The sequence below is a fragment of the Euleptes europaea genome, chromosome 1 (genome assembly GCF_029931775.1).
Source record: "Euleptes europaea isolate rEulEur1 chromosome 1, rEulEur1.hap1, whole genome shotgun sequence".
NCBI classification, from domain to species: domain Eukaryota; kingdom Metazoa; phylum Chordata; class Lepidosauria; order Squamata; family Sphaerodactylidae; genus Euleptes; species Euleptes europaea.
The window spans coordinates 146885152-146906362 of record NC_079312.1 but is presented as its reverse complement, the minus strand read 5'-3'; the positions used below and the strand labels follow the sequence as shown (position 1 = coordinate 146906362).

At 46.4% G+C, this 21211-nt stretch overlaps 1 protein-coding gene across 2 annotated transcripts in view; it reads right to left on the bottom strand.

The window, feature by feature from the left end:
* Positions 1-17535: 17535 nt before the first annotated feature.
* Positions 17536-21211, bottom strand: part of RBMS2 (RNA binding motif single stranded interacting protein 2) — an 84363-nt gene continuing 80687 nt past the window's right edge. For both annotated transcript variants that reach the window (XM_056853970.1, XM_056853972.1), the window contains exons 13-14: positions 18928-19014; positions 17536-17553 (exon numbers count right to left, since the gene is read on the bottom strand). In XM_056853970.1, the coding sequence (XP_056709948.1) occupies positions 18934-19014 (81 nt within the window). In that variant the 3' untranslated portion in view covers positions 17536-17553; positions 18928-18933. The remainder of the gene's footprint in view (positions 17554-18927; positions 19015-21211) is intronic.

Below are 21211 nucleotides of genomic sequence, written 5' to 3'. Positions count from 1 at the left end.
AAAGGTAGATTTGAAGTCTATTTGAAACTGACTTTATATTATGCATAAATATTTATATTTTATCAGAACTTGTGCTGTAACAAACTTCTTTTTTGTGTTTTTTAAAAGTGTTTTCTTTCTGCTGTGTTTGGGATTCCCCCCCCCCCCCTTCAGTCATGGGAAAACCGTAGTTTTGCAAGTATCGTTTGTTGGGTTTGGGGACATTTTTGGAGGGGAGGGAGTTGCTATAGAAATGTTCACATTTTTAGATGCAGACCCTTGTACCATAAAACAGTGAATCCAGGTTTGTTCTGATCTTTGACTTCATTAGGGAATACTCTATGATTTCATCAGTTTATAAATTCGTTGTGTGTTTTTTAAGTTACATGGATTTTTTTGAAACTGAGTTTAAAATTTATAACTAGAATTAGCCTTATTCAACTCCTGGCTTTGTCCTCCCCTCTTGGCTTAATATCAGAAAGGAACCAATCAACCCACTCACCATTCTTTAAGATGCTCTGAACAACAGAAAGGGGAGATGGGGTGGGGGAATCAAACTTTTTATATGAATAACCAAATGTGTTTGTTTTAGTGAATTTTTGATAATGTACAGTTTTTTGTGAATTTAAATTCATTTCTTTCTATATTTTTAGGACCAACCTCATTTTTAATAAGGTTTAAAAGGAAGGGGGGGAAAGTCTAGAATTCCTGTTTTGTTTCCTTGTGATGTTTCCACAAGTACAGATGTTAGAGTGCTTGTCAAGTTTCAAAGAATAAACAAAAACCAAACCACGTTTGATAGAGAAGATTGTGCTTGAGGTTGTTGTCTTTTCTCACTAGAGTCTGATACAAGCTGGATATTTACCATTCTTGGGTGTCCTGTTGATCTTTCTGTCCTTAGCAACATGTCCCAGTGCCTGGTGAAATATTGACCCGAGTATGTGTACTCAATTGCCTCAATTCAGCTTCCTGAAGCTTTTATTTGGAAAAAGAGAGAGGAGTTCTTAGTGCCAAAAGAGAAACTGGAAAATGTGTTGGCAGTGCTAACTTCACCGCTGAGGAGCAGGCAGGTGGGGATTTCCAGTGAGCAGAGCTTCAGAAAACTCCTTTCCCGTGCCTGACAGTCAAATTATACAAAATGAGAAAATTGCATGATTAAACTTCTTGTGGCATAGACTTTGGGTTACTTTGATGCAGTTCAGGGTTTTTTAAAAATTGTATTGATCTTGTAAAGGGGACACAATCCCAGTGTTATCAAGGGAGGGTTCTATGCAAGGTCCAAGAGGCGGAACGAGTAGCTGCTGCTACATAGAAAGGACTTCCTAATACGCTGCATGCTTATCAAGTACTTAATAGCCTTTAAGGGAGAGAAGGCAGCACGGCATAGCGTGATCTCATCAGATCTCGGAAGCTAAGCAGGATCAGCCATGGATGGGAGACCACCAAGGAATACCAGGGTTGCTATGCAGAGGCATTGGCAAACCGCTTCTGTTAGTCTCTTGTCTTGAAAACCCCATAAGGGGTTGCCATAAGTCAGCTGCAACTTGACAGTACTTTACATACGTAAAAGCCTTTACCTGCATTGAAGAGGGAAGACATTTACAAGGGTAATGTTGTATACACAACAACATTACCCTTGTAAAAGTCTTCCCTCTTCAATGCAGAAGATAAGTATAAGGAGCCCCGTGGCGCAGAGTGTTAAGCTGCAGTACTGCAGTCAAAAGCTCTGCTCATGACCTGAGTTCGATCCCGACGGAAGTTGGTTTCAGGTAGCCGGCTCAAGATTGACTCAGCCTTCCATCTTTCCGAGGTCGGTCAAATGAGTACCCAGCTTGCTGGGGGTAAAGGGAAGATGACGGGGGAAGGCACTGGCAAACCACCCCGCAAACAAAGTCTGCCTTGGAAACGTCGGGATGTGACGTCACCCCATGGGTCAGGAATGACCCGGTGCTTGCACAGGGGACCTTTACCTTTTAATGTTGTATAGGCTGCTTTCATGTGGAGATTTTTGCAGGGAGCCCCCAAATTAAATGGGAGCGTCTGCACATCATGCTTATTGGAAGCACAACATGTGGGCTTTCCCATTTAACCAGGGTTAAAAATAAACCTGCTGTAAAAGAGAACTACAGGGTGGCCACAGGTGCGAGAGAGTTAAGGTCTGGTTTCAGAATAACACCAGACAGCTTGTTGCCACATGCCATTTTGCCCTTCCCTCTTTTCGCCCTTTAAAGGGACTTTCTTTTCCCCTGCTGAGCTGTGCTGTAGGCTGTGGCATGGCTTAGCAGTGAAAGAGAAGGGGGTGGCGCTTCTGGTGCAGCTGATGTCACATTTGCCATTTTGAACAGACATGAAGAGGTAATGAGGGAGGAGGAGGGGAGCAGCAGCCTGGGGGTGGGTCAAGTGGGCACTGCTGTTGTAATTTGGGGGGGGGGGTTGTGTCCTTGTGGAGATGCAGCTGGGCAGCCCGTTCCTGAAGGGGGGCTACTGCGCTGCAGACATGCACAGCTCAGCAACGGCACAGCCAAGCTGCCTCAAAAGTAGATCGCCACACTGCGGCCACCTCCGCAAAGTTGCCGTTTCATACAAAATAATGGTGAGGCAGAGGCCAGCATGGGCGCACAGGTGTGGAGGGGGTGGAGGCGGGGACCAGCCAGTAGTTCAGGCAGGCGGCCACCAGGGGGCTGGGGGAAATGTGCCCCCGGGGTGGGATTAGGCAAAGCAGTCCGAAGGGTCGGTCTGCCCCCACCCAAGCGATCAGAGGGAGGGCAGCTGAGGTGTGGGTGGGGTGGGGACGTGTCACAGGCAGCCTGGGGTCCACCACCACACACCCTCAGGGCCAGCGGCAACCAAGCAAAAGGCCCTCCGGATGTGGCTATATCCTCTTGCACCGGTGGCAGCAGCGGGGAAGGATGCCCTGATCCTGAATGTTGTTAGAGGGGTGAGTTAACAACCCTAATTGCCTGAGGGCCGGCCTGGGCAACCTTCACTTAAATGATGTCGAGTCAGCAAGGGGCGACTGATCCCCTCCTCGGGGATTGAAAAGGGGGCACCAGTTGCAGGAGGATGACAGGGCACGTAACCTGCCAGGCCACCTTGCACAGGAGTGGGTGTGAGAGGCATTGTGGTGGTGAAGTCAGATCATCCCCACCCAACAAGATGCTGACATGGCCACATCCCCCCAGCCCCTGATGACAGCTCAGACCTCCCTGGCCCTCCCGCACCCTGTCCCCTGGACAATCCTATTGTATGACAGTGGCGGGGCATTGGAGGGTTCCACAGAAGCTGACCTTGGAAGTGCCAGGTCCTGAGGGCCACGTCCCCACAGGCATGGTATGTAGATTTGCATCGGATGGCAAAGGACATCAGCTGAACCAAAACCTGTTCAAGTGGCTGGTCATTGAAGCTGCCATGGGGTTCCACCACCTCATTGGATGGCACAGCCCATGGCCTGCAGACCCCGGGGCCCCACCCGATACAGCAACCTCTGAATCCAGATGCCCAACATTGGCAAGGGGGTCCAGTCCCCCGTCGTGAAACCTTGGAGTGGGATATGGCGACCTGCCCACAGGGATGTGCCCCCCCATGTCTGCCAGGCAAACATCCCCTCGCACAGTGGCCAGCCATCCAGAGCTCCCCAAGGGCCGATGAAGGACACCAGAATCCATGGATAGGAGGTCTGAGCCATATGCAAATTTTTGGGACACCGCCGGCCAAGGCAAGGCCGCCTAGTTTTGGGGGGCTCTTGGCAGGCCATCAGACAGTGCCCCTGTTGGTCCATGGAGTGACAGTTAGACATGGACATGTGCCCTGTTCCCCGCCCCCCCCTTGTGCAGCCTCTGAAACCACCACCCCAGCGGAGTCCATTTGGGACCCAGTTAGTGGCGGTTGCCCTATCCCCTGGGGGAGTCCACCTGAATCATCACCCCGCATCATCTGTGTGACAGTGACCACCGCCTGGGCGACAGCCAGTCTCCCCGGGCCATTGGTGTGTCAGTTACTCAGTGAGATGCCAACACCTGCCCCCTGATGCCTTATGGCCAGGCCGCCCATCCCCTCCTCCCCCTCCCCTCCATTGACCAGTTTATCACCACTCTGTTGTTCACAAGTCCCTTAGAAGGGAAGAGGGGTCCAGCGTCAGCCAAGCTTGGATGTGTTGCACTCTCTCAGCTTGGGTTCAAGAGACCAGCATCCAAAAGGCAGCTCTTTTGATCTGGGTGCAAAAGCACCTTGCAGGTCCTGCCTCAGCCCATGGCCGAAATGGGTTGTCATTAAAAGCATCCAGCCACCAAGGCTGGACATGCGAACTGCTCATCTGATCAGATGGCTGTCCTGTGCCCATGTAGGCCCTGGGGATCCCTGGCGTAAGAGCGTGGGACTTCCAAGCTCAGATTCCACTGAACCCTGGCCCCCACAGATGGCCCTTGGCCTTGCAGCAGTGGCCCCTTAGATGGCAAGCCCTCACCAATAGCGACACGTCCTGACCACTTCTGTGTCCCAGAGATCCTTCCCTGAGGTGCCAAATCCACTTGAAGGAGCCAGAGGACATATGCAGATTTTGGGAGGCTTGAATGGGAAGGGGATGGGATGGGGAGGCAAGAGAGCGAGGAGGCCTCCTCTTGCCCATTAATCCAGGGCCTTGTCTGGCTCAGTGGGCCCTTGTTCGGCATCTCCCCAGTCAACTCGAGTATGGGGGGTGTCACCATGCATGCGTGGCCCAGACAGGTCACCTGGCCAGGAAGTCTTGCAGCTGCAGGTGGCCTCCTCGCACCACGAGCAGCACAACCATGTTAGCTGCCATGGCTCCTATCCACCATTGTCCTCCTGGGCCTTGCCCCCTCCTCTTCTGGTATGATCAGTGCCAGGGATGCCAACACCTTGGGTTTGCCCTCGTGTTCCAGGAGAGGGCGTGCTATCCAGGGACCATGGCTTGGGTACCGCATGGGGGCACAACATATTGTGTTGGCCGGGAGCCTTTGACAGAACACCCCAACCCCCCCTCCAAGCCCGTTTTCCCTAACAGAGATTCACACACATGGTCCTCAAAGCATGGGAAACTTTATTGGAAGGGAAGGGGACAGCCATATGGGAGCAGAAAGTCTCTGTATCCACTTCGGGTTCTGGCGAGATGTAGCTTTTCACATACTTCCACAACGTCCTGCCATTGGGACTGAACGCCACCAGTTCAGGCTGTTTGACCTCGCCGGCTGCACTGCAAGTGGAGGTGGGGTTGATGGGTGAGCCTGTGGGAGGAGTGACGGATCGGCGGTCGCCTGATGGTTTCGACCTGTTTCATGTGCTGCTGCAGAGGTCTGTGGGGAAAAGAAAGCATGCCTCGCCACACTGAGGTTTCCAGCCAATCCAGATGGGCACAGGGGAGATCCTCCAGGCTGGCTGACCTGACCCTTTGGGGGGAGGGGTCTGTGCCGTTGGGGTTCTCACTTGCCCCAACGCCCTCAGCCCTGGACCATCAGGGGCGGGCCAACTCTGTGGGGGATGTTGGTTTTTTCAAAGCCTTAGTTCCTTCCTCTGCCCTTGGCCCATGGCAACGCTGCCCCTCGTTGCCACTGATAGTGGCCCATGGCTGTTGCCACTTGTCGGGTCTGAGGAGGGAGCGAACTGTCTGCTCCTGGTAGGGCCACTCACCGGGAGGGAATGGGGGTCTGGCAGGTGGTATTGAGGGAGGGACATTGGACAGCTCACCTGTTCTGGAGGCTCCACCCCATGGGGCACAGGCTGGGCTTCTGATATACCTGTAATAGAAGGGAGAGCACAGGCACAGCATGTGTGGACTTTGCTCTTTCTTTTATGCCACCGTTGGTGAATTGGTAACTCAGCCCTTGCGTCAGAGCTGGAGTGGAATGCAGGTTGATTCCATTTGCATGTTAATTCATTTTTTAAGTAGAATATTTCAGTAGATCTAGGGTGGTGCAGGATTGATTGTAGGGGGGTTGGAAATGAGGTTACTTTGAAAGTTAATTAAAGTAATTGCTACATTTAAAGTCCAAAGGCAGTAATTCATCAGGAAGTAGGACTGGTCCGGTGCAGAAGCACACTATCTTCACTATTGTCGTAATGTATTTTTTCCAAATCAAGTGATTTAATTTCCACTCTAAAATACTGGCCTTGTGTTCAACCTCTCTTACTCAAGTCCTGTGGATATGAAAGCACTTCTGTTGTCATTTACTGGAGTACCTTTCATATGTCTATAGAAAAAAGGCTTTACACAGTATACTGTATATGGCAGTATTTGCTCTATAGAACAGGCCAAGTCTTGCAACTGCTACTTTGGCCCCCCGAGGAGTTTCGCCCCTCTTTTCAAGGCTGCTTTCCCAGCATTAAGGGGTTAGGGGCCTTGCTCTTTTAAAAGCAAAGCTGGGGGACGGTTGTGCCCAATTTTACATTCCACATATGTGTGTAATATGAACAGTCCTGACCATATTTTTCAGGCCCTGATTTTAGAAGTGTGGTTACCCATTGAGCCTTTATGATTATGCCCAAGTTCAGAGACACTGTCCTTCAGTGTTACTCCTCTGAAGATGCCTGCCACAGCTGCTGGCGAAACGTCAGGAAAGAAAATACCAAGAACACGGTTACACAGCCCGGATAACCTACAAGAACCAATCAGAAGCAAGTGTTTGAGTGAACTTCAGGTACAAGGGGGCAGAATAATCAGTCTTGCATTCCAGTCTCTCTTCCTGCTGGTTTCTTAGGCAGGGCCTGCGTTTCTCCAAGTCAAAAAGCAATACATTAAACGTTAGAATTCCCATAGACTCCTTGTGTTTCATTGTATTTATGAGCCAACTTTCTTCTGTTCTAAAGGACAAAGGCCCACATTTTATTCATTTTGCTTTATGCACACCATCTGGAGTCACGGTTGCTCACAGCTTTCAACTCCTACTTACTACTGTATTGGAACCCCTTTGTACAAGCAAATACAGTGGGGTGAGGTGATTCCTGCTGCTTTTACCATTTTAATACACCCACCTAACAATCTACTGAGCATGCAGTGGAATTGCACAAATGTGTTAAGGCAATGATTTTGAAATTCTTTGTAGATGGTGCTTTTTCTATTCAACCTGTTGGAGGAACCACTATACATTGCAGATGTTCTGGGTTCCATGGTAGCATTCACAAGCAGATAACAGAGCATTGGCTAGGCCTGCTGGAGTGCTCTGTTCCGTTACTGAAACAGTATAAGGTACATGCATTTTGGTAGGGTAAGATTGCTAATGTTATATGTGTGTGTGTGTAAAAAGTGCCTTCAAGTCGCAGCCGACTTATGGCGACCCCTTTTTTTGGGGTTTTCATGGCAAGAGACTAACAGAGGTGGTTTGCCAGTGCCTTCCTCAGCACAGCAACCCTGGTCTTCCTTGGTGGTCTCCCATCCAAATACTAACCAGGGCTGACCCTGCTTAGCTTCTGAGATCTGACGAGATCAGGCTAGCCTGGGCCATCCAGGTCAGGGCATGAGCTGTCATTAATCCTGACCTTACTCAGGAATCTAGGAAGTGGTTCCTGGAAAAGAGTGGGTTTAGCCTATGTTAAAGGATAACTAATCTGTCTGATGTGATCTTGAAATCATTTCAATACAATGGGAAATCATTTCAATACCAGCATGCCCTAGAAACCTGATTACCTGAAAACGCAATCTAAAACACAAAACAAAAACTCTTTCCAAGAATCAATCAAGCCACAACTATTTTTCACCTTTTTATTTAAAAACAAAAATTGCTCAAAATGAGACCAGTCAGAGCTCTATAGAGGGGAAGGTATATGGGGTTGAGAGAGAAAAAAGGCCTGGCTGTAGCATGGAAGGTACAAAACTATAGAAACTTCTCAATTAAAAAAAAAAAAAAACCTGTACAAATAGTCCTAAGTACATAAATAAAACAAGCAGGTAAAATTAGTTGAGTCGTGAAGTGTAGTGAGTGTTCAAGAACTCTCACCACATCTGTAGTAAATGGAAGCATGGAAAGGAAGTGGCCTATGAGAGTTCTAGTTGTTTCAAAACAGGTTGGCATTTCTTCAGTCAGAAACAGAGCCAGAAGCAAGCTGGTGCTCCATCCTCATTGTGTTGAACACTGAAAGGGTTGACAAAAGACCTGTGTACAAGACTCCATGGCAAGTGTGTAATTTTATAAAAAGTTAGCTGATGTAGATTCCAATGTTATTCTGAAAGGCTGCTATGGATTTTAAAACACATTAGGTGTAACCTGTTGTAGACAGAAACCAGCTTCAGACAAATGTTGCTTGGGGTGGGTAGGTATTGCTTTTAATGGCAATTTGCTACAGAGCAAAGCGTTGGCATAGCCATCAAAACTACCAAGAAAAAGGGCACATTGCTCCAGAACAAAGGAGCCGCTATCAAGCAGGCTGGACCACTTTTGCGTTGGTTCCAATTAGGGCTGTTGATTCGGTAAAAACCAAACTGAAAAAAATACCGAAAAAAATGCAAATTCGGTAAAATTCGGGTTTGGGTTTAATGAGTCCGCAAAATCCGGGAGGTTGGCAAAGCTAAATTTGCCATTCCTGAAAAAACCGGATAAAAATCTGGCTTTTTCGGGAACATCTTTCCATGGCTCCTGGGGGGGAGGGGGCATTTTTGCAGGTAGAGATCCCAAATTTTCAGGGTAGCTAGAAGGGACTCTCCTTGCAAGAACAATGGGGAAGCCAGGCTTTAATGTATCCAGATACATTGTATCTCTATGGAGTCACAGGGCAAACTTTCCCACTGTTTAAAGCCCGGCTTCTCCATCGAGATACATTGCAAAGATCACAATAAAGCATGTGAACACAGCCACTTTGCCAATGCTTTTCAATGGAGGAGGATGGGGCGACCCCTTCCAGACCCCATAACTCCGGACGCCCTGACCCAATCTTTACCAAATTTGGGGGTTTTTCAAAGGAGAGTCCCTTCTAGCTACCCTGAATGTTTGGGACCTCTACCTGCAAAAATGCCCACAGGAGTCGCAGAAAGCCGTGAAAAGCCCCCATAGGGTTTAAATGACCAAATTTTTCAGGAAACCCGAATTTATAGCCAAATTCCTACCTTTACCGATATCGGAAATTCGGCATTCAGGTTTCCTCGGGGGTGGGGTGGCCAATAAGCCCAATCCCGAATTTTACCAATTTTTTCCCCCCAACAACCCTAGTTCCAATCCAATCGTGGCCTCTCCTGCTAGAGATGGGGAAGACATGCAGGAAGAATATAAAGTGCTGCCTTCAAGAGTGACCGTTTTATATTTTTTCCGACGTCTTAATGTTCAAAATTCTGTTCTTTCAATATTTTATGGCCACTGAAATGCTAAGTCTTAATTGTGTGAACTGTTTCAACTCCATTGGCAAAGTGAAGCTTTTGGAAGATAAAATATTGACGCTGTCCCCTCTCCCCCAAATGAAACAGCTCTCTGTGTGTATGTTGGTATCCTCCCTGAAATGGCAAGACCCTGGCACTCAAAGCAGTAGAAGAATGGAACTGGAGTCTTGCATGCCCTGTTGGAATGGAATTGGAGTATGATCCGATTGCTAGTGAGCCTGTTCAAGATCACCTATGGCCTATGTGGATATTGCTGTATTACACACTGGTTGTTGAGCTGAGGAGTATCATTTCCCTTTGGACAGGTCATTCCAAGGATTGCTACTTTACAGTCTTTCATCTGGGAGAGTGTGCCTCAGAACAGTCATCCCAGTTCCCACCGATGGTCAATTTGGCTGCCTGTTTGCCGTTATCAGCCGGATCTAAGTGCTTAAGGAAGTTTTAACAGCACCATGGTACTAAACATAATTTACAGACCTGTCTACTTGTAACCTTTGATTTATTTTTGTTTTTTAATATATAGATTATGACAACCCTTGGCAAAAACTGCATTCCTTCTGCCATCTTGGCAAATATCTTGTCACTGGCTACTGTTAGGCTGTTGCCTTCACCTTGACAGCCAGAGACTGAAAATTAGAAATGGATGTTGATGACCTAGGTCACTTGGGGGGGCAATTACTTCCCTCCTGTGAATTTCATAGTTGGCTAAAGTTAAGAGGGTGTGAAACCTTAAAGCAATCATGGTGGCCTGACGGTTCAAGCATTCCCAGGATGGGTCATAATAAGCCCCTGTCTTGCTTTGGCAAGTCTGTTTTTGAAAAGAGAAGGCTGTGGCCCAGTGGTCTGAAATGATAGCCAGTGCCATTCCTAGACCTCCCTTCTAGATAGAAATCTTCCATCATATTTTCCAGTGTAAGCAATGCAGCCACAAAGGCTTTGAAGTGCAAGGGCTGAACAAAAAAGGAAACAATTTTATTATTAATTCTTGCCATGGTCAAGGTTCCACGTAGTGACTGTGAAACTATGCCCCCAAGCTTGGACAAACCATTTCCACTCCAATTAAATCAACTAACTCAACATATTTCTCTTTACAAATGGGGGAGAACAAGGTGGTACATTAAGAAACTTCCCAATAATTAGCAGCAACACAGGGATATTTTTTTGTCAAAACAAACATTCCCCTTCTTTCAACCCCTTTAAACAAAGCATAAGAGCCAAGAAAAATTACTTAGGGTGGGGGGCGGGAGGAGATTGTCCCTTGGAGAAAGTGCAGTTTGCCGGTTCGGGATATGCAAATGAACTGCAAGTACATGTGAGGTAGATGTGGAGCTAAGAATGATGTAAAACTGGAAGTGGTGAGCATAATGATGAAGGGAAGTTCTGAACCGGGGTGTTTTTAATAGCACCAACAACTTCCAAGGCGGAGGGGTTTTGATGCAAGCATGCGGGTGGTAAATGGAGTTTCTGGGTGATGGAGCTCACTTCTAAAAATATATATATATTAGCATTTCAAAGGGACTAGGGATTTGAGGCTTATCTAATATCTGCCAGGTCTTAGAGGCAATTGGCTGCTTCCTCTTCCAGCATTGGGGATGGCTGAATGGGGCAAAGCATGATGCATGAGATACAAGATGGGTGTGTTTGTTGCAGAGGGAAGCTGGGGCAGAGAACACTGGGCCTTGTGGGTGTGAATTAGGAAAAGGTTGGGGAGGGGACGCTGACAGGAAAAGGCCTTTACTGGACTGGAAGTTTTAAAGTGCAAGGAGCAATTCCCCCACTGGCAGAATGGAATAGGGGAAATCAAGGCACAAGATTAAAAATCTAGCAGCTCAAGAGACGCACACTCCTACGCCCCAGTTCCTTGCATTCAGTTCCCATGCTTAGGCACTCAGGCTTCCCGAGCACGGTTTCAAGCTTGCTGCTCACCGCTGACATCCAGGATGCAGTAAAGAGCTGCAAGCATGACTTCCCTGTCCTGTGTCAGCATGGCTAAAAGCTTTGGGAAGCTCTTATAGGACTAGGGCTCAGGTTAAGGGCCAAGAGTAACAAGAAAGCTCTGGTGCCTTACTGCCAGCTCTTATTTGAGCTGTTTAAAGTCAGTCCCTGCAGCCTACTGAGAGTATTGATGAGGTTGGTGGGAACCTCGCACTTGCCAAACTATACTTTACTTCCTTCCAGCCAAGGAAGAATGGGATGAAAATGAAATAATCTGATCAAAAGTGTGGGGCCAGTTTGGCTTTACTGTGACTCAGGGAGTGGGGGGTGGGGAGAGAGAGAAAAGCTAGGAAGTGCATTAGGGAAAAGGGGGTGGGCATGCGAACAGGGCTTAGGACCACAAGGAAGCTTGCAGTGATGAAATATGTGGTCTACATCCATGCTCATTGCACACACGCTTGCTCATTTCTGCATGCGCACACAACCTACACACACATTCCACCCCCCTTCCATTGTCACAACTACATCTTCACGACATCTGCCCCTATTCCGCTTTCCTTCTGTCTTCCCTTTATGCCTTTGCCACTGTCCCACCTACCCTTTCTTCCCTTCTGTTCTTTCTCATCATTATTAACCCTTACTAGACAACTGTAGGTAGCATCCTAGACTTACTGCCTGCTCACAGAGACCATGAGTTTGTTCTGTATCTTTGGCAAATGGAAAAACAAAAAATGCCAACTGGACGTAGAGGCAACAGAATGAAAGCCAAGGTTGATCCTGCTCCCACCTCCTTCACCCAAGTCATATGCCAATATCACCTTTTGGACCTCCAAACAAGCTCTTGATGTAGCAGCTACCAATTGGACATGTTCGGGGGGGGGGGAAGCATGTAGCATAATGCACTTTTGACCACAGACTCCTATCTTCTGCAATGTTGTTACCCCCACCAGGAACACTGTTTGGGTGGGGCAATTTGGCTACAAGCTACATGCTAAAACAAATTAAACAAGTTTGCAGAGAAACAAATTGCAAAGAGACCAATAGGTGGGAGGAGGTGTGGCACGCACAGGATAATTCATAAGCTTGTTGCTTATGAACCAGGAAATTGGGTGGGGGAGCTTTGGTCTGCACACATGCTGTGTGTATTCACAGGGTACCCTACACAAGAGTAGATGTGGGATTCTGCATAGGTGATATTGATGGGGTTCCAAGTGTGTTACTGCCTTGCAAGATGTTATCTATTCTGGGCAGCTAAAATCTGCACACCTAGGGCAGCTCACTTAAACGAAGACATAATTATTTAGCACATCATCATGTTCAGTGGCTTGGGACAAGTGTCTTCTACATGAAATCCTGGCTATATAGCAGATCTGTGTCTTTCAGGATAGTGAGTGAGAAAACGATGCAGAAAGTAATGCAAGTTTTTTCACATTAATTTCTGACATGGAACTTGAAGCTCTGTTTTAGGATAAAGGTTATATTGAATAACAGGTGAATTCCAGCATTTGTTTTCTCACTGTAAGTAGGCAAATTAGGTAGCCAATAAACACAGACAGCAACTTCCTGATCCAAGAACATAAAACGAGAAGAAAATATTGCCACCAATATTTAAAAAATGTTCTTCTATGACTGAGGTGGTGCTAAAAATGTTAGAATTGATAATGTGTGTGGGAGACAGAATTCACATTACCTGACCCCCCCACCTCACTCTGCTAAATGAGGCTAAATCTACCAGTCCCAGCTATGCAAGCAGAAATAGTGTTACAAAGGATTATGGTTTGATCAAGAGCCAAAAGCAAAACTGATTTATCAACCAGACCTGAAATTCTTTTGGCCCAATCCCATTCTAGCCATTAGCCAACTAGTAACCCATAGCAACTGGTGGATTCTAAGAGTTAATGAGTATCCCACCAGTTCAATGGGACTGGTAATGAGTATTGCAATGTAAATGCAGATCTGTGCCTATTCCATTGGTTTGAATGGTTCAATCCTATGCATGTTTATTTGGAAAGAAATACCTCTGAGCTTTATGGGACCAACCCCCATAGAAATAACCCACTCTTGCTGGATTTCACCCTGGGTTTATTGGTTTGGGCTCTTTTCTAGCACTACAGATTACACTAGGAAAACAGAGAATGTTGGCTCCATGCATAATATGTAACAATGGTTAGCTTTCCTTAACCAGGATTATATAACATATGAGTGCCATAAGTGATCTGTGATGAAAGACTGCCTGTAAAGCAGAAAATAAAACCATGGTCTGAAGCAAGTTTACACACCAGAGTTTTCATTAACTGTAACTAGCCACCGTACTAAACCACAGTTAAAATGATTTCCCCATCTCTCTGTTTCCAAGATGACAAGCAGATCTTGTTGGCATTTGCTTCGGGAATCTTAACCAAGATTAATAGAAGTCAAATGGTTAGTGTTAATCATGATTATGCATACACTGCCTGCTGCCACAAAAGGAGTAAAGTAAGAGTCAGATTTTTTAAAATAACTGGATAAACATTTACCATTCTTAGGCACAAGCACCAAATACTAGGCACGAGACCTGAGGCTGAATAAGCACATTGCTCCCTGGGAACCAGTATCAAATGTCTAGCATTTTCCCACTTCTGTTAATTTAAGACCAGAAGCTTTTTCTAAAGTGTGTGCAATTAAAATCATGACTATTGACAAAAAGCAGGCGGCTTGCACCCTTAGTTTTGTTTAAACAATTCACATTTTCTAGAAAACTGAAGTTTAAAAATGGACTGTGATATATTAAATCTCATTATTTTCAGCAACGTTCTGGTTCCATTTTCTTGTGGGTTCTCCCCGCCCCCCAGCATTTGGGTTCTATTAGCCACTTACTTGCTACCAATTGCCTGCCATCCTAACAGGCCAGGTGATTTTGGACTCATGGTCATGGTGCAAGCTACAAGGAAGTGCAAGCTACAAGGAAGTTTCCTTGCACAAATCCCATTGAAAAGAAAGGGAGTGGCAGGAGCAAGTTCAGATGCTCTGGAGTACCTCCCATTCATTTCAGTGGTATGCAAGAGAACTACTTGGTGAATTGTGCCCCCAGGGCAACGTTTCACATAACTGTATGCTCTGCCTATGCAGAACAGCTTCTCCTGTTTGTGAAATACAGAGGAACTTTGGGAGCAGCTCCTGATGCAATGCAAGCAACTGTTGCCAGATGACCCCCCCCCCCAAAAAAAAGAACAACCAGGAAGCATTTGCACACATCTCAAGTACTCTTTGGATTGAGGTCTGTATCTGGAGGATCCTTGGACCCACCAGTCAACTCCTGTGCCAGCATGTATTCTGTGCCTAAGGAGCTATGCATCACAACTACCTTTTTAAAAAAAATTGCAGTTGCTGGCATCTTGGGGGTATAATGAAATCAGCAGAGGAAGAAAGACAGCAATGTGGGATGCAAACCCTTCACAGGGTGAGGATTTCCCTGTACGAACTGGAATGCAGCCATTCAGATGAATAATGACAAAGGCGGGTGAGTGGTGAGAGTTGCTCTATTCATGTCTGAGGAGACATGCCCTCTTTGCTGGGCGTTAAAATGGCCATGGGATCACTTAGGATCCTATTTTAAAGACTCTCTGCCCATTTTCCACTACTAAATTTATTGGTCTGGAACTACAAAAAAAGCTTCAACCCTTCGATTCACAATGGGTTCAAAACCACCTAGGCCCAAATGAAGGCACTCGAGTGTAGCTCAGAAATTTGTGGGGAAACGATCAGGTTGAGGATTCAGGCAGCAAATGTAAAAGACGGATGTTAGGCATGGATCCAAAGAACTTATACTAAGAGTTCTCTATCCATGCTGGCATCTGAGGACTTAATGGAGGGGGTGTCTGTCAGACACTCTAGGACTTGTTCCCCTTGTGCCACTGCCAACTAAGGGCTGCTGCAGCAGAGGGAGAACCAAGCCTAAGGAGCTATGCAGGGGATGGGTGGGTGTGATGATTAACCTTTATTGTTCCAAAACCTCAAGCACTCTTATTAGGAGATAAACCTGATCCTACTCACAGTCAGGACAGTACTAAAAACCCTTTTAAAAACAAAAAAAGAGAAAACCAAAGTGTCCTGAGAAATGCACAAACCCAATTAAGCAGGAATCCTTTCTTCAAATTCCATCCTATGACATATACACACATGCACATCTGCGCAAACACACACAATCACACACTTGCTCTTCCTGGTTCACATGACACCCGTATGGCCTCTGCAATTAGTCCTCCCTGATTGTCAGTGGCATAAGAGCTATTTTCTCAAAGGTGTTTGGGCAGGGAAGGGGAGGTACCAAGAAAGGAGCGTGAGGAGAAGGCCAGGTTTACCATGATCACAAAGCAACTTTTAAAAACAAAATGGAAGGGACAATTTCATGCCAGCCGGTTTGGGGAGATTTTATGATGGTGGAGAAAGTAAGACTTTTTAGCACCATTAGGTTGGGGAAAGCAAGTGGGGTAGAGCAAGGAAAGGAAAAACAGGGAGGAAACATGCAGAGGTGTCTAAAGCACTTGGTACCTTCAAGAGGCTCTCCAGAGAAACGCACTGTAGGAAGGGACAGATTATTGCACATAAATCTCCTGCTATTGCGAATCTGGCGAGCCAGCAACCAAGGACTGGGAGGGGGGTCGTGCATAGTAACTAGGATCTCTGTTTGGGGTGGGGGAAGCACAGCCATCCCCTGGAAGGTGCTAGATGCTCCCTGGTTTTTTGTTTTGTTTAAAGCAACCGGAACAGACCTCCCCCAGTCCCCGCCAGTCAGAAGCCTCATCGCCTGCCTCCCCAACCGGCTTGTCAAAAGAACAGGCGCACTATGCACCTAGGTTTGACAAGCATGCAGGAATTGGAGAGGGGCATACAGCAGCACAGTCCGGACTGCAGGCGGCAGAAGGCACTGTGTGTGTGTGTGTGTGTGTGTGTGTGTGTGTGTGTGTGTGTGTCGGGGTGAAGCGCTGCAGCGGGCAACATGTCCATCCAATGTTCAAGAATCCAGAAGCGACGACATATCACTGGCAGCAGATTCCTCAATCAGTTTATTGTTCCCCTGATCCAGGGCCAGGGGGAGGCGGGCGAGGAAAAGATCCATGTGGAAGCAAAGAAAGGTCTGTGCAGAAGCTCAAAGCAGAGTCCAAAGCATCCAGCAAGGACTGGTCCCACTGGACAGGGTGGAGGGCAGAAATCGAGATCTGGAGCAAATTCTGTTTCTCTGTTTCTCTCTCTCTCTCTTGTTTGGCTGGGGCAGAGTTTATGCCAAAAATTAAAAAGGTTTCCATTCACCAGATGCCACCAGCCACATCCTTTCCTTCCATCCTGGCAGGTTTCATTCAAAACCTCTCTTGCTGCCATTCAAAGTTCAACTTTTTTTTTTGTAAATTTCCATTTTTGTTGATTTTTTTGTAGATTTCCTTTTTTGTTTTTTTGTAAATTTGTCTTTTTTAGAAAAAAAATCACCCCCTTGAAATAAGAAAATAAATCCTTTTAAAGCAAAATCCCTCCCCCTCCCATCCCACCAAAGAAGGAAAAAAGTCTGCATTGATTTTTATCCTACTGCTGCAAGGTGGGGCTTTTCTCCAAGTGTTTTCTTATAAAACAACAAAAAATATTCAAACACTTTTGCATATTTGTCCTTAAAAAAACTTTTAAAATGACAAAAGAAACAAAAACAAAAACAAAAAAGTTAAAAGGAGCAAACGTTTCCTCCCAGAGGCATGAAGCAATCTTTCCAAAAGAGAGAGGAATAATATATATATATATATATATATAATACATATATATTGTTCTTCTCCGGGGACTTTGTAGAATCCAAAGCACTTGACTTTGCTGTTAAGAAAATAAATGCAGAAACACACACGCACACACGCCCAAAAATGGTTTCCTCATATTAAAATAGTCCTCAGTCCATCTGTACACGTAAGGGTGGGGAGTAGTCTCTTTTCCACCCCGACTCTAACCTCCTTTGGTTCCTTGGTGTCAAGTCTATTGTGGTTATTTTTGTTTTTACAAAACCACAACAACAACCTTTTTCTTTGCAGGGAAAAAACAAACAAAAATGGTTCCATCTTCTAAGCGCAGCACAAAATTTTCAAAAGTTGTCTTCCTTGAAGTGGCTGCTCAGGGCTGAGCCGCTCAATCGCGCTAGAAGGATGAGAAATGGAAGCAATTACCAGGGTGGGTGGTGGAGCCAGGTTGGGCCCAGATGTTGCAAGCACTGGCACAAGCAGGAAAGGATCTCTTGCAGGAAGGAGTCCCATTCCTCCTCCTTCAGCTGCGCCCACTGAGACCATCCCTGAAGGTTTCTGGCCCCAGCCCTTCTTTAAAGGAACAGACAGGATGCAGCATTACACCACAAAGAAAAGCAGATTGGAGCTCAATGCAAACTCAATCACATTTTTATTCCGCCCTTCCTTCAAGGAGCTCGGGGGGGGGGGCATACATGGTCCTCTTCCCTATTTCATACTCACAACAATCCAGTGAGGTAGATTAGGCTAAGAGAGTGTGTGACGGGCCCAAGGTCACTTGTTGAGCATCGTAGCTTGAATGGGGCTGCAGCCTGGCTTGGCCCCAGTCTTAGCCAGACCCTCTCTTAACCACTGCACCCTGCTGGCTCCCAACTGGTCCTCCTTGCTTAGCCTCTGCTGCCTATCCCCGCCCACTCAGGCGGCAGGTGGCTGTCTCATGGGCTGAAGGGATTGGTGGGGGGATGATCCCCATATATTCAGGCACAACTGATTGGGAAACTGGATCCACAATGTTTCAGCCCTCTTCTAGTAGGGCTGGGTACCTTGACAGAGGATGCTGCCACCTCTAAGAGTGCAGCACGGTGTCATCCAGACCTATTACTTACTAGATTTTTTTATCCCATTCTTCCCCCAAGGAGTGGAGGCTCACATGCATGGCATTTCTCTCTCCCATACCCCACTTTACCCTCACAACAACCCTGTAAGATAGGGTAGGCAGAGAAAGACAGTGCCTGGCACAAGATCACCCGATGAGCAGAATGGGGATTTGACAGTCTGACATCCTGACCACTACATGTCTCTTGTATTCAAGGGAGATATTGGTAGTCTTAATTTCCCAAAACTAGTACTGCCAAACTCAGGTCTGGATGGGAGCCTGGCTGCTGTTCCTTATAATGACAATTTCTGCAGGAAATGCTGGAGGAATAAGGAATGTGAAAGCATAATATACAAATGTATATGTGCCTCCTGAGAGATACACCAGCATAATACCAGTGGTTCCTGTATTTCAGATCCAGGTTCCCAATCAGCTATCATGGTTCATATCGGAATATCCCCGTTACTCCAGCTTTTAGCTGAACGAGCCGGAGGAAAAGCAACATCTCAAAATACACCCTGATCTCAGATTTCCATAAGTATTTCCCAGTACGGCTGCTTCTTTTGGTGGTCATATTCCATGGTCTACACCATACCACATTACTCCTCCCACCCCCTCAGACACACACATCCTTACCTGTTGATAATTCACAGTGGGTAGCCATGTTAGTCTGTCTGCAGTAGTAGAAAAGAGCAAGAGTCCGGTAGCACCTTAAAGACTAACAAAAATATTTTCTGGCAGGGTATGAGCTTTCGTGAGCCACGGCTCACGAAAGATCATACCCTGCCAGAAAATATTTTTGTTAGTCTTTAAGGTGCTACTGGACTCTTGCTCTTTTCTACTATCCTTACCTGTTGTTACTTGTTGTACTGATACGAGTAGGCAGCCTGATCCGACGGGGACTCCATTGTCACGTGGCTGTGCTGGCCACTGTTCTCCTGTGACAAAATACCCAGCAGGGGATATGTGGTTACAACATTTCCTTCCCAAAAACTTTCAGTCCCACTGCGTTGGGCAAGGCTGAGCCGCCAAGACTCTTCAGTTTAGTTTGAACTAAGTTGCTGAATTGCTGCTAAGGGGGCCTTTCAAACACCTGCAATGCTCCCACTCCAGGGAGAGGCAGCCAGCAGCTCAGAGGCTCAATCTGCCATCCAGGACCTTCCTAAGCGAGGGGCTAGGTGGATTCCAAGAACCCACTACTATCCTTATTAGGATGCTCAGCTGCTCAAGCCAATAGATGCTCAAGCCAATAGGCATGGCCTGGTGCATTTCAGGCAGGACAGGAAGGGGTAAGATCCTGCTAGCTGGCTAGTAGCACCTGAAGAAGAACTGTCTGCGTTCACTTTTCTTCTGCCCACAGGTACTTCAGGCCTAGAGTGGCTAAGGATGTGAGCCCTTGGGCAAAAGCCAAAGGGCTCTTAGGCTGAGGGCAATAGCCTAGAGGTAGCAGGAAGATGTTTGCAGAGGCAGATACCTGCTCTGAGTCTAGACGCCTTTGTCCCCTCTTCTCCTGTTTTGTCTGTGTCTGTCAGATTTTAATACTTTTATTATTGTATTTCAAGTTGCTTTGAGTTCCCACTGGGAAGAAACATGAGAAGAAGTTGGTTTTTATACCCTGATTTTCTCTACCTTTAAGGAGTCCTCTCCCCACAACAGATACCTTGTGAGGTAAGTGGGGCTGAGATAGTTCAGAGAGAACTGAGACTAGCCCAAGGTCACCCAGCAGGCTTCATGTGTAGGAGTGGGGAAACAAACCCCGTTCTCCAGATTAGAGTCCACCACTTAACCATTATACCATGCTGGCTCTCAGGGGTAAATAAATAAATAAATAAGTAAAAACTATTCCTTTCCCACGGGCGTCAACAGCAACAGAAGTCTGGTAGAGCCATCCTCTTAGAATGGTACCTTCCTGCTCACTCCCATCAGCCTGTGTCTTCCTGGCCCACAAATATGCACAACCAGCCAAGTGACAGCTGTTAACACAGGAGAGGAGCCCTTTGCCCAGGCCTAAAGAGGCTTTTGCCCAAGCCTCTACTAATGATAGAGTCAGTGGATCCAAACAGTGTTGTTGACCTTTCAGCTGTTGCTAAGTTAAAAAGTGGTCCCTGTTAAAAAATTATTTACTAACCAGAGTCCTATACTAACTCAAGCTGGTCCATGAGGGGTTCTAGTAGAATATATGTTGTTCTAAAGCTAGAGGGCAGTGGTGAGGAAGGAACTTCATAACTGTCCAAGAAATCATGACACTGTTTCCACATGATGATTTCCCCCTCACATGGAATGCAGGAAAACCCTAATATTAAACGGGACCTGGCAGGATTGCCCAACCGAGGCAAACAAAGGCAAAGATGAACTTGCACAAGGAGAAATGCAAGCAAACAATTAGAGATACAAAAGAAGATTTTGAGGGACATATCGCTAAACACATCAAGACCAACAATAAGAAATTCTTTAAGTACATTAGGAGTAGGAAACCAGCTAGGGAAGCGGCTGGCCCATTGGATGACAATGGGAGTAAAGGAAGGGAGGATAAAGCGATTGCTAATAAACTAAATGAATTCTTCTCATCTGTCTTCACTGTTGAAGATATAGGGCAGATACCTTCTCCTGAACAGAGGTTTTGGGGAGGGGAGAATGAGGAACTGGGGCAAATAGTGGTAACAAGGCAGGAAGTCCTAGAAAGTCTAGACAAACAGCGAACTAACAAGTCACAGGGACCAAATGTTATTCATCCTAGAGTTCTTCAAGAACTCAGATTGCAAATTGCTGCACTAACAATGATATGTAACACGTTCCTTAGATCAGCCTCTGTACCAGAGGACTGGAGAATGGCCAATGTAACACCCATTTATAAAAAAGGTTCCAGGGGGGGACCCAGGAAATTACAGGCCAGTTAGCTTAACGACTGTTCCAGGTAAATTAATGGAAAGTATTATTAAAGATAGAATTGTCAAGCATACAGAAGGACAAGCCCTACTGACCAAAACCCAACATGGCTTCTGTAAAGGTAGATCCTGTCTCACTACCCTTTTAAGAGTTTTTTGAAAGTGTCAGTAAGCATGTGGACAGGAATGAGCTTAGACATTGTGTGTTTGGATTTCCCAAAGGCTTTTGACAAAGTCCCCCACCAAAGAC